The following is a 13,023-nucleotide window of genomic DNA, read 5'->3' as shown; positions in this document are numbered from 1 at the left end:
GTACATTAAACAGTCACATTGGCCCCAATGACCCACTGCATGAGGACGTTTTTTAAAATAACCATTGTGAACCAGATTCAGAATAAGGAAACAATCCAAAACCATCCTATTCTAACAACAAAGCTACATCTGGTTACAAGTTGAAAAACTCTTCAACAAAAATACCAGTAATATCTGGACACTCTTATCAAATCAGCAATGTCTTTAAACTCTACTGATCTATTATTGCTAGGACATAAATGTGAAGTGGCCACAAAAAGGTTTTAAAAGAAACACACACAAAAAAACATTTGCATATATGTTCATATAATTCTTACTTTTTCTGATTCATTCTTAGATCTAAATCATAATTTTGTAACCGAGAAATCATGACAGAACCAATTTACTCACTTTTGCCAGCAATATGAGAGAATCTTTTCAGCACAGCTCAGTAAGAATGTCATTCAGCTTTTTGTGGTTTTACTAAAGCCATCAAGGCTATAAGATGAATCTTATCTGTTTATCACATTCACACAAACAATAAGCTTCTGTAACAAACTGCTGATTATTACTATAAGTTTTATTTTTTATCTACCAATAGTTCTAAGCTTCAAGAAAGAGTCACCCAAGAGTCAAATAAACTAAATTTTCCGCAGGTGCTGTAGGTTTTATCAGTCAGTGAATAACGATTGTTCTTTATGTTTTAAATTGACTGAATGTATCAGAATAATGTTGTTAAGAGGTAATGAAAGCTTATAGCCTGCAACAGGCATCATACAAGCATTTGGGTTTGTTCAACAACCTAAAACAGACTTGTTTATGGAGTTTTGACTGTACCTTTTCAGATGGGATTCTGCCTACCACCTCTTTACCACTCGCCATGAGCGCTCCCATCACAGAGTAGGCCACAATACTGCCGGGCAGAAAAACATACTGAGTTGCCGCCATTCTTTCGAATTGGTCAGTTCTTCGCGCCTGACACTCTGGCTGAAACTCCTATTTTTTAGAAAGGTAAACAGGAGGAACTACAGTTTGTATGTTTTGAAATGGTCTTATTTTTTTTACACTTTTAACATTATTTATGGGATATTTGGATAATTTTAAACCTATTTAGTTAAATAAATAAATTAATAATAAAACAAACAAAAACATAGCTGTAACAAACAACAGTCAGGTGACCCCTAAAATATTTAATGAAGGCAAACTGAGACCAACAATGATGGGGTTGGGGTGCTTTATAAACGAAAGCTCCTTTGAATTTTGGGAACTACTAGTAAACCAGCACCCTGTGATTTAAATAATCATGGTGGTTTATAACAGGATATGAGCTCATAACAATAGTCTAGCCTTGATGTAATGAAGGCATGTACTAATGTTTCTGTGTCATGCTAAGATAAAGAATTGTTTAGCCTGATAATGTTACAAAGATGCAAGAAAGCTGTTCTTAGATATGTGTTTATCGAATGCTAGATCTGAATCTATGATAACACCAAGATTTGTTGGCAAGATTTAACAGTCTGATCATTTCTTTTTAGCAGCTTTTGGCGTAATAGAAGAACGTCGGTTTTATCACAATTATGTGGTATTGATAATGAAGCATCGGCTAAAAGCGCAGTATTTCAGGATGCCGAGGGTGAACGAAGGTGGGCTATTTGACTAAAGTTCGTATTTCTTATTATGTTTCACTACACCCCAATTCCAGTTCACACAGCATTTCTCCTTTACCGCATTTTCGCCTCACACTAAAGATAGTGTCTTCCTGACCTGTAGGACAGGCTATAGCTGTGTATAAGAAATACATCAACTTTTTGAGAGAGATTTTATGATTAATTTAAAGAATTTGGTTTACGTGGAGGTGGAATAATCTTTTTAGCAACCAAAGCTACTTGGGACACAAACAATCGATAAGATAAATATGATATAACGTTTACATTTAAATAGCTAAAACAAATATGTATTAATGCATCAATATGTAATAAACTATTTAGAAGTTTTAAATGACTTTTTTTATTTACGTTTTTTAAAACAGTGTTTTTCTGTTGTTGCCTCAAGACAACATTATTATAAACTCTCTCTCGCTCTTTCTTTCTTTCTTTCTTTCTCTCTCTCTCTCTCTCTCTCTCTCTCTCTCTCTCTCTCTCTCTCTCTCTCTCTCTCTCTCTCTCTCTCACTCTGATATTGACATAAAAATAAATAGGAATTCCCGGATGTTTTGCGCAATTTGGAATTTTTACATCAAGAGAACATACCTGGGAAAATACGTCTCTTTCAGCGAAACCACTACATACCTTCCGCACGCACAAAAATATATTAATAAAATGTAAAAAATTAACAATAAAAAACAGTTTGAATTCCAAGCTCATCTGTCTGCTGATCGAGCTCGGTCACAGCCAACCAACCGCGTTAGAGCACACTCAGCGCGCTGGACCAATCACAGCGCGTGTTACTGTTTCCAGTATGGCGCCGGTGGTAAGCGATTGAATTGAAAAGCAACATTAAATCTAATCTTCAGTCAAAGAATAAAATCAGGTAAATCACCCTTGTACTATATTTATACTATAATGAAGATAATAATGGTAATAAAAGGCTGTTTAGATATCAGTTTAATCGTTAATATATGCGCGCGGTGTGTGTTTCTCTGTGCTCCTCTGGTTGGTGGGTTTGTTTGTTGATGTTGAGACACTCACTGTTCTGCGATTATTTATGTTATTATAATAACTGTATCGTTGAATGTGGGGTATTTAGAGTGAGAATTACACTGAGGTATCGCTGCGTGTGAAAGATATTTTATTAATAAACTCTGGAAAGTCATTTTCCTACTTAGTGTGATTTTTCTTTTATTACGTAGCGGTATATATCTAACGTTAACATGCTCCATATTTCTCATTTAGGTCACTATTGAGAACGTGTCCGAATCGTAAAGTGAAATTGGAACGTGATTTTGAGGGCACTATGAACTCCCACAATACTGTTTATGCTGTCTATACACTAACGTACAAGTTTTTGAAAAGACTCTGAAAATAAACATAAATAAATCATAGTCTGACACCCTGTCACATTTAAAGAGAAGTCTCTCACTTTTTACAGATTTTTAGTCACATGATAAGATTTTGCAAAGACTGGGGATCACTATTTACAAGACTGCAACTAGATTGTTTCTGAGATCATTTCCCATCATGCTTCTGCTGGAGTTTAGATACAAAACATACTACATATTAATCTAAAAATAATCTGTATATCAATACTGTGAGTTATCAGAGACCCACAACCTTTGTCCCCATCAAAAGTTTATTTTTTTGCCGCACTGTTAGTGTGTTTGTTTTGTGTTTAAGCTTATAAGCTTCTTTTCCCCTATTTTTTGCAACAACTTTGAATATTTAAGAAACACAGTTTCCCTGTTTTACATTTTCCTTTGTTTTAGATAGATTTAATGTAATACAAAACATCATTCTTGCTAAATGTGTATTTATTAAATAACACTGCACAATAAGGCAAAGTAGTGCAAAATGGAATAACTGTAAATATAATGACTTTAAAGTGCTTCCTGTGTTTAAAATACTGTACATATTAAAGTTAGAGCAATATAAGGTATTTTAACTGCAGAATGTGTTCTTTTTCAAGTCGTTTGTAAACAGTTACGTAAAATATTATTGCTTTGCCTCTTCCGTAGCTCTCCTATTGGTTGTTGATATTGTTCACGTCACTATTTGCGTGAGCCAAGTATCAAGATTTACGATAACATTAAACACGGTTGATTTTATCTATTTTATCACGGTTGAATGCCAGAATGAGACAAAGACTGACTAAAACTTTTAATCCTAATCCTAACATCTTTGCAGAATGAAAGTGGTGAACCTGAAGCAGGCCATTCTACAGGCATGGAAGGAGCGCTGGAGCGACTATCAGTGGGCCATCAACATAAAGAAAAACTGCCCCAAAGGCGCCACGTGGGATTACCTCAACCTGGCAGGTGGGACTAGGATTATTTCAGTGCCAAAATATACCAGAGTAGTCTGCTAAAGCGCTTATGGTGTCACCTTAAAATCTGTTTATACAGTTGCAAGAAAAAGTATGTGAATCATTTGGGATTACTTGGATTTCTGCATAAATTGGTAATTAAATGAGTTCTGATCCATATCTAAGTCACAACAATAGACAAACACAGTCTTCTTAAACTAATACCACACAAAAATTATGTTTGCATTAATCACCAATTTATGCAAAAAATCCAAATAATCCCAAAGGGTTCACATACTTTTTCTTGCAACTGCAGCTGTTTCAGACAGACTAATAGCAACATTCAGCATATGATCAACAGGATTTTATACTGCGCTCCTGTTATAGGATTGTAGGATAAACTTTGGTGTATTTTACAGGGCTAAACCTGTTTGCAGTACTATCATTACTCATTGATTGATTGATGCTTTATATAAAGTGATTTATGTACAGTGAGTGTTAAGCTATACTATCCACACTATATCTGAGCTAATATTTTTCTTTCCTGATGTAGAAGCGTTGTTGGAGCAGGCAATGATCGGACCTTCCCCAAATCCCCTGATCCTTTCCTACTTGAAGTATGCCATCAGTTCTCAGGTCAGTCTCTTAAAGGAGCATGCTGTCACATATATTCATGCATGTCTCACCAGTGCAACCTTTAGCATTTTTAAATCAAATATACAGATAGTTGTTGGACATTTGTTTACATTTTTGTAATATACAGTGTAGTTTAATCGGATTTAACCTAAGTAAATACTTTTTTATGTAAATATTCAGGACACCAACTTTTACACTAAAAGTCAGGAGTCTTGCATACAAGCATACTTGTAAATATATGCCCACACTCTTCACAAATTAACTTTAACATGTAAGTGATGGGGGGAAAAGATAGTGATAGTGTAAAATATATACATTTATTAATAGAGGTTCTAGAAGCTCAGGTAGTATCACAATTAAGGAACGTAGTCTGGAAAAAAAGAAAAAATAAAAAAAAAAAGATTTTGTATTTTATAGTAAGTGTAAAAATTCTACTTCATAAAATCTCACTCTTTGTCAGAAGGAATCTGAATAAAAATTTTCCTCTGTCTGTGTTTGTCCTCTAGATGGTGTCCTGCTCCAGTGTTCTTACAGCAATCAGCAAGGTTGGTATTCATCTGTTAAATCATTTTCTCTTTACAGAAATAGCAGGCTTACAGCTTCTCATGCTCGGGGGATCAGTTGCACACACTGAATATCTGAAGCTGTTTAAACCATTTTAAATAGATAGGGTTTCTTATTAGTCTGCTTTAAATAATCATTGTGTTGTACTTTAGGATTAATAAAAGACACTAATTCACTGATTGTAGCCACGGAAGTTTTTCTCAGGGTGTATTACATGTCATACTATGAAGTATTCAGTAACTACTGTAAAAAAAAATAAAAACTGCAATATATTGTTCTGTCTAATTATCTATTATTAGTTCAGTAACTACTGTAAAATATTTAGGAACATCAGTAAAATATTCTGTAACTATTGTTTTCTCATTAGCTGTTAAATGCTTTTGTAAGTGCCATATATTATTTTGCAACCACTAATTCTTAATTATTATAATCGATTTAGTAACTGCTATAAATGATTTAGTAACTAGTGTTTATTAATTGTTATAAATGATTCAGTAACTACTATGTATTAATTGTTATAATTGTTTTAGTAACTACTAGAAAATTTTCAGTAACTACTATTTATTAGCCGTTATCATTGATTACTACTAGAAATCATTCAATATTGTGCAGATGGGTAAAAAAGAGTGGAAATCAGAACTGACTAAGAATGTTTTTTTTTTTTTCTGTAGTTTGATGACTTCTCCCGAGAACTCTGTGTCAAATCCCTTCTGGAGATCATGGACATGTTCTCTTACTCACTCAGGTAAGATGCACAGGTCTAGCGTAGACAAAGACAAAGTTCACACATAACAGTATTGTAAAAACTCTTTTTTTTGTAGTAGCTTCTAAATGCTGCCTGTTTAAGTTGGAAACATTAAACCATCACATTTGCAGTCTTCCTCTTTACATATCAGTGTCGCTTATTCATGATTTTTTTTTTATTTTTTATTTTTTTATTTGCTCGCTCATCTCCATCTTTAGCTGTCAGGGTAAGGCAGAGGAGTGCATCGGCCTGTGCCGAGCTCTGCTGGGCATCGTGGTGTGGCTCCTGCAGGGATGTGCCTGGTACTGCGAGAAGCTGAGAGAACCTGGATTGCTGCCCGCCGGTGAGGGCAGCCTCAGTGCCTGCCAGGAACGTCTGGAAAGCCTTCTGCAGCGGACCAAGAATCGAGCCCTGGTGCACATTGCACGCCTTGAGGAACAGGGTGAGTATAAAGGGCGGGAATGAAGGCTTAATGGCTGATTTGAAGATTCAGAGCTGGTGGAGGTCTATGAAATGCAATTTTTGCATTGCTCCTAACTTTAATTGATGTGGGGCTTCTAAGTGAAAATGTTAGAGATGTTTTTTTTTTTTTTTTTTTTAAAGCTGTTAAACTAATTTCAGTTACTCTTTTATTTTTGTCTTGGTGCACCAGTTTACCAGCACCTACTTAATGTTTATATGTAAGAATGTAAGCTAAGTTTTTCTGTCAACTGAAACATTGAGGCATTCTGATTGAAAAGAGCTGAATCCAGTGTATGATGCCACAGTGAACATCAAACAGGTTGCATGTAAGGCTGCTTGTCAAAGTTCTGCACCAAAAAGGCACAGACTGAAATGTCTCTTTACTACAGAAAACTAAAAGGTCTAAAAAAAATTGGTGCTTATTTTTGACATGCACAGCAAGTAAAAAAAAAAAAAAAAAAAACAGAAAGCGAGGTAAACATATCTAAATCTAAAGTTTCATCTACGTAAGTCTCTTAGTCACTTGCTTTGTCTCTCTGTCTCTCGCTCACTTGCTCTCTTTTACCCTCACTCACACTCTTTCACTTGTGCTCGCTCTCTCTTTCACTCTACCTCTCTCTTTCTCGACTGAGATATTATAATACAGTAAAAAGGATCTAGTCTGCCTGAAGTAATTATCCTCCTCCCAAAATACAGGAAAATACAAGCATTTAATAAATAAATCATAATTATGGTTCATTTTTAAGTGATTGACACCTAATAATATAATATTAATATAATTTATTTTTTCCAATCTAATGCTGATATTTCTTAAAAAGAACTCCTAAAAACTGAACTGCATCCAGTAATATGCTTAGGGACAATTTATTTGTGGCTGAAGTAATGCTGTTGTTTTTGTTTTAAAGAAAGCTAATATTCTTAACTGCAACTGAAACTGCAAGAGCTGAATTACAGTTTATGAAACGGTATGTGTGATATTTCCAGTCTAAATGCATTACTCTCAAAATCATCCCTCTCTTGCATCCCTGCACAGCCTCCTGGAGCAACGTGGAGCAGGCTTTAATCAAACTGGTGGAGAATCTCAGCAGTTTGAGCAATCAGACGCTGAGCAACAAGCTGGAGGAGTGCATCTCTCTTGTTAAGAGGTGAGAGCTTAGATGACGTACACACAACTTTCGTACCTGCAGTATGAGCCAGCACAGACTACCCAGAAATGACCGCTGCATGCTGGGTTTCTGGAAGTGTCAGCAGTGACGAATATTCATCCAGTGTGGGTGTAGAGAGATAAGAGATAAGTAGAAAAATCCACACTTGCTTTATGTAGTCTCTGCCCGCAAATGTGTTTATACCCTATACTTAATAAGAACCTAACGAGAAACTGTATGATTTGCCCAATAGTCTGAAGGCTGAACAATTGAATAACTATTGAATAAATTAAATAGACTAAATGTATTTTGTCTTGATTTTTCAAGAAAAGGCAAACAGAACCACAATGTTTTAATGAACACTAAGCATCTCAGTAGACATGCCAACAAAGCACAATACATTTACCTCAGCAGTGCTTTTCAAGTCATGAATGCACCTCAGTAGTGCTACTTTATTCATGAATCAACCATATTCCTCTACCAGACCAAAAAAAACACTGTTGCTGAGCAGATATTATATGATTGGTGGACTGTTTTCAGTACAGCAGTGACACTGACATGTGTGATAGTAGTAGGTGTGAATCAGGTATAGCAACACTGTAATTTTTTCACTGTATTCAGTATATTACGTATACATTACTCTGTTTTCTTTTTATCTGCCTGATCAGTATTCCTCAGATGGTGTGTATTCAGTGTGACCCTCCAGTGCAGACTACCTTCCCTTCAGTTCACGCATTCATCATGCTGGAGGGGACCATGAACCTGACAGGAGAGACCCAGCCACTGGTGGAACAGCTAATGATGATAAAGAGGATGCAGGTGAATAGTTTTGTTGAAAAACTGTTTTTAATTATTTAAAATCAGTTAAAAAAATCTAATATATATGTTTTATAATCTCACAGGTTTCGAATAATTAATAAGAGACTGAGACTGATGGTGCCCAAAATAAGAAGAAATTTAGACGAATGATGCTGTAGATCATTGTAAAATGAGAGCTGCGTAACCATAATGAAAACATAGTAAAAAAAAAACATACGGGGAATTTTTTTTTTTTTTTTGAAAATGAGGTTACTGTCATATTTAATAAAACTTGCATCCAGGAAAAAAACATCTAACAAAATAATGCAGAATGAATTTAAAGTGCAGTTCCATTTTAAAATGGAATTCTCAAAGCTAATATTTTAAATGAATTCATAGCAAATTAGATGCTAAATAAAATTAAAATCAATAAAATAAAATCAAAATGCATTATTAAGGTAATCTCCAAACATAACTTAAATGTTTTTTTTTACTTAGTTTAGATTGTCTATATTCTAATTTATTACTGTGTTATGCAAGAATGTGAGAATATGGCCACCACTGGTTAAAAAAAATACATTTTGTTTCATGTTTAAATAAAAAAACATAAATTCTCTACAAGAAACTAACTAAAATATGTTTGATTTGCATATTGTAGATATTTATTTGTTGTGCAGTTCCTTTCTAAAATGAAAAAGCTATTATCTTAAATGAATTCATAACAAATTAGATTCTGAAAAGAATGTGAACAAAAATCAATATTATATATGTATAATATAAATTCTATACTTGAAAGTTAATCTTAAAATGTAACTTTAAAGATTTTTAAATAATTATTGTGTGATATTTAGTATTTATTATTATTTATAATTTATTTATTATTTATATTTTAAATAAAACTGACAAATTCTCTACAAGAAACAAATAAAGAAAAAATCATTATTTGCATATTATACATGCAGTTTCTATTTATTAGTTGAATTTTGCATATAACAATTATTATTGTTGTTATTTTATTGTGTTTTAAATTAAGCAAATACCGTAATTAGAATGTGCATTTAGAATGCATTAGAATTTGAACCAATTTTCACCTTATATCAATACATATAACCAGGGGTGTCCAAACGTTGTATTAAACTATAAATATGAATAAAATATATAAATACCTGTTGGAGTTTAGTTTAGAATATCTAAAGCTATGTTTTAGTGATTATTGTTTAACCGCTGTGCGTGAGTTTAAGCTTAATTTTCCTCTTTATCTGCACTGTAGCGTATTCCTGCTCCTATATTTGTTCTGGAGGTCTGGAAGGCCTGCTTCACTGGACTCATCGAATCCCCTGAGGGAACGGAGGAGCTCAAATGGACCGCCTTCACCTTCCTCAAGGTTCTTATCTAAAAGTTACACATGTGATTAGAGACTGAAAGGTAAAACTAAAGAAATACACACTAAACCTCAGTCTTAGCTAATATAAACATGTCTGTCCCTTTAATAACAAATAAAGTCCATATGTGACACTCTTGTTTTTCACTCTTAGATTCCCCAGGTTTTGCTGAGGCTGAAGAAGTATCCACAGGGAGACAAGGTACAGTTCACCCTCCAGCCTCTGAGTAACAGAGTATTCACAGTTCACATCTGTTACCACGGTAACAACTGTGAATACCCAACGACATAAAAAGTCATAAAATTAAAATTCCAACAATACAGAAAAATATGTGTTACTTAAGAGTATTTGTAATTTTTCTCTCACTTTTCTCAAGCTGTTTTTGCTTTGTTTTCTCATCAGGACTTCATGGATGACATGAACATGGCTTTTGAGTTTCTGCTGAAGCTCACGCCACTTCTGGACAAAGCAGATCAGAGATGCAAGTACGTCACCTGATACAATTATCGGTACTAGACATAGAAAGAGTTGAGCCAAAGTTTATGGATTCTTTTCTGTGGTAGTTGTCAACTTTTTCGCACTATGAGGTGCTCTTAAAATCCTTTCATTTCCCCAGAAGTTGACAGTGCGCCTTATAATCCAGTGCGCCTTATGTATGAATTGTACCAGTCAGTGTAGTCTGCATATTAACTGTGTTAAAACAAGCTAAGTGGGATGCTAGCTGGTAGTGCCCTGGGTTACCGGAACACTTAGGGTTCCTCAGTGAAGAGCTGTCAGGAAACATTTACTAATGCAAAGCACTGCTAGCCGTGGCTAGTGCTGTTGCTAACCGTGGCTAGTGCTGTTGCTAACCGTGGCTAGTGCTGTTGCTAACCGTGGCTAGTGCTGTTGCTCACCGTGGCTAGTGCTGTTGCTCACCGTGGCTAGTGCTGTTGCTAACCGTGGCTAGTGCTGTTGCTAACCGTGGCTAGTGCTGTTGCTAACCGTGGCTAGTGCTGTTGCTAACTGCAGCTAGCACTGCTGCTAAGTGTGGCCATCGCTGCTGCTAACTGCTGTTAGTATTGCTGCTAGCCGCATCTAGCACTACTGCTAACCACACTGAAATACTGGAAACCTAAGCTTACTGTAAAAAACAAAAAAGTGCTTTATTCACCCAAAAAAACAGTTTTCAGGAGAAAATCTGTGTAGAATAACATCCATTATTTCTTTTACATTTTTCAGTTAGTGAGTAACATTAAGACTGGGTTGATCTGCCACATGGTGTCACCCCCTGTTCTATACTATTGTCACTTAAAATGTGCCTTATAATCCGGTTACAAAAAAAAAAAAAAAAAAAAAAAAAATATATATATATATATATATATATATATATATATATATATATATATATATATATATATATATATATATATACCAGAAAATAGACTTTCATTGATAGTGGCCCTTATCATGTGATGCACCTTATGGTCTGTAAAATATGGTAACCTTTGTGTATTTATTTATTCATTTTTTAATTACTGAGTAACATTACAACTGAGCTGATCTGCCTTTCCTGCTTTGGCATCTTTTTTGTAACATATTTTTTGGGAAAAAAATAAAAAATAAAATATATATATATATATATATATATATATATATATATATATATATATATATATATATATATATAGTTACTTATTTGTCATTCCTAATTCAAAACCATACTGTGGCTTAGTTTATCTTAATTGTGCTCTCAGTGTTCTATATTTTAAAATGGTCTGTTGCGTTCTTATGCATTTATCTTCTTTTTCTGTGTGTATTTGTGCAGCTGTGACTGCCTGAGTCTGCTGCTTCAGGAGTGTAATAAACTGGGCCTGCTGTCCGAGTCCAACACAGCTAACCTTACTGCCAAAAGGTACAGCCTTTTTATTCATTCAACCAAACATTTGCCAAACATATACATTTCAACTGTTCTTTTACTGCTAATTCTTGTTGTTCTTCTGTTTACTCTCATTTTCTCTCTTTGTATGTAAAATTGTGACACATAAGTAGGCCTGGACAATAATTCGATATCGGTATTTATCGCGATAAGAAATGTTTCAATAACGGTGATATCACTTTTGTGGTATATCGATATGTATTATGTACAGAATCTGTCACGGACAGGCGTTTTTTACTGGCGTCAGCTCGCCGCAGAGCCAAACACATTCAGCCCCCATAGCTGTGCTACCTCAGTGCGTGATGACGCAATCACACAGGCACGTAGCCAGATAGGCTAGGCTAGGCTAGGTTAAAATGGCTAGGCTAGGCTAGGCTAGGTTCAGGTCCGCTCCGCTACGCATCTAAAATGTCTCGAAACGGAGCCGGGACGAGCGGATCCAAGGCTAGGGTAGACTCGGTTCGGTCAGCCGCTGTTTCGCTCGCCCATTCGCGCGTCCGCTCGCTCATCCGCGGCTCCGCTGGCCCAGCCGCGGGTCCGCTCGCTCATCCGCGGCTCCGCTCGCCCAGCCGCGGGTCCGCTCGCTCATCCGCGCCTCCGCTCGCTCATCCGCGGCTCCGCTCGCCCAGCCGCGGGTCCGCTCGCCCAGCCGCGGGTCCGCTCGCTTGCCGCTTTGCTGCAAATTGTGCCGGTGAGTGGAGCCGACAAGCAGCGTAACGTTAATACATCTAATCTGTTCTACCACCTCAAGCATCTTCACTACATACAATATTTTCCTTATACTGACTGAAGCACTTTTTAGTGACTGAAGCACAGATTATGTTGAAACTAAGTTATTTAAAGTTTATGAATCCTTTAGGTTTGTTTATTTGCCGTTGATATCATGTTGAATACCTCTTGTATTCTGGCTGAAGCACTTTAGTAGATTATGTTGTCACTAAGTTATTTATAGTTGAAAAATCCTATAGGTTTGTTTATTTGACGGGAAAATCTTGTTGCTTTTATGTATATAAAGGCTTCTTGTATTATATATCCTAGTTAAAACACTTTTGTTTTAATCTGTTAAATTTGTTTACAATGAATAAGAAGCTCTGCCTCTGTTGTCATTTAAAGTTATTTTTATTTGTAATAGTTATATAGGCTTATGTTTGACAGGGATGTCATGTTATTATTTTGCTATATGCAAATAAAATTGAGCATTGATTTATTTTGACTACTTTTATTTCTAAAGTATTAAAGTTTTTGTGAAAGGAGGTTTCAAAGACTTAAAAAACATTTTCATACAGTAGTAGGTACAGATTTCCATTAGATAGATTGATACAAAAAGTGCAAATACACAGTTAAATAATAATTTAAATTTGCAGTGCAAGCTGCAGAGATTGCAGGGATTCTTTTTCTGAGGCCTTCAAAGTATTTATCGATATCGAAATTATATCG

At 35.3% G+C, this 13,023-nt stretch overlaps 1 protein-coding gene across 2 annotated transcripts in view; it reads left to right on the top strand.

Annotated features, from left to right (window-relative positions):
• Nucleotides 1-969: 969 nt before the first annotated feature.
• The window catches only part of med24 (mediator complex subunit 24), a 44,634-nt gene continuing 32,580 nt past the window's right edge, over nucleotides 970-13,023 (top strand). The window contains exons 1-12 of one of the 2 annotated variants that reach the window (XM_049464841.1): nucleotides 970-990; nucleotides 3,819-3,949; nucleotides 4,490-4,572; nucleotides 5,079-5,117; nucleotides 5,808-5,881; nucleotides 6,100-6,323; nucleotides 7,377-7,488; nucleotides 8,157-8,307; nucleotides 9,557-9,670; nucleotides 9,822-9,869; nucleotides 10,071-10,153; nucleotides 11,476-11,562. In XM_049464841.1, the coding sequence (XP_049320798.1) occupies nucleotides 3,820-3,949; nucleotides 4,490-4,572; nucleotides 5,079-5,117; nucleotides 5,808-5,881; nucleotides 6,100-6,323; nucleotides 7,377-7,488; nucleotides 8,157-8,307; nucleotides 9,557-9,670; nucleotides 9,822-9,869; nucleotides 10,071-10,153; nucleotides 11,476-11,562 (1,145 nt within the window). In that variant the 5' untranslated portion in view covers nucleotides 970-990; nucleotide 3,819. Of the gene's footprint in view, nucleotides 991-2,350; nucleotides 2,509-3,818; nucleotides 3,950-4,489; nucleotides 4,573-5,078; nucleotides 5,118-5,807; nucleotides 5,882-6,099; nucleotides 6,324-7,376; nucleotides 7,489-8,156; nucleotides 8,308-9,556; nucleotides 9,671-9,821; nucleotides 9,870-10,070; nucleotides 10,154-11,475; nucleotides 11,563-13,023 lie in introns of those variants that run through there. The other variant, XM_022669169.2, reaches the window with a different exon arrangement.

The sequence above is a fragment of the Astyanax mexicanus genome, chromosome 15 (genome assembly GCF_023375975.1).
Source record: "Astyanax mexicanus isolate ESR-SI-001 chromosome 15, AstMex3_surface, whole genome shotgun sequence".
In the NCBI taxonomy this organism is placed as follows: domain Eukaryota; kingdom Metazoa; phylum Chordata; class Actinopteri; order Characiformes; family Acestrorhamphidae; genus Astyanax; species Astyanax mexicanus.
This window is presented reverse-complemented; position numbering and strand designations above follow the sequence as displayed.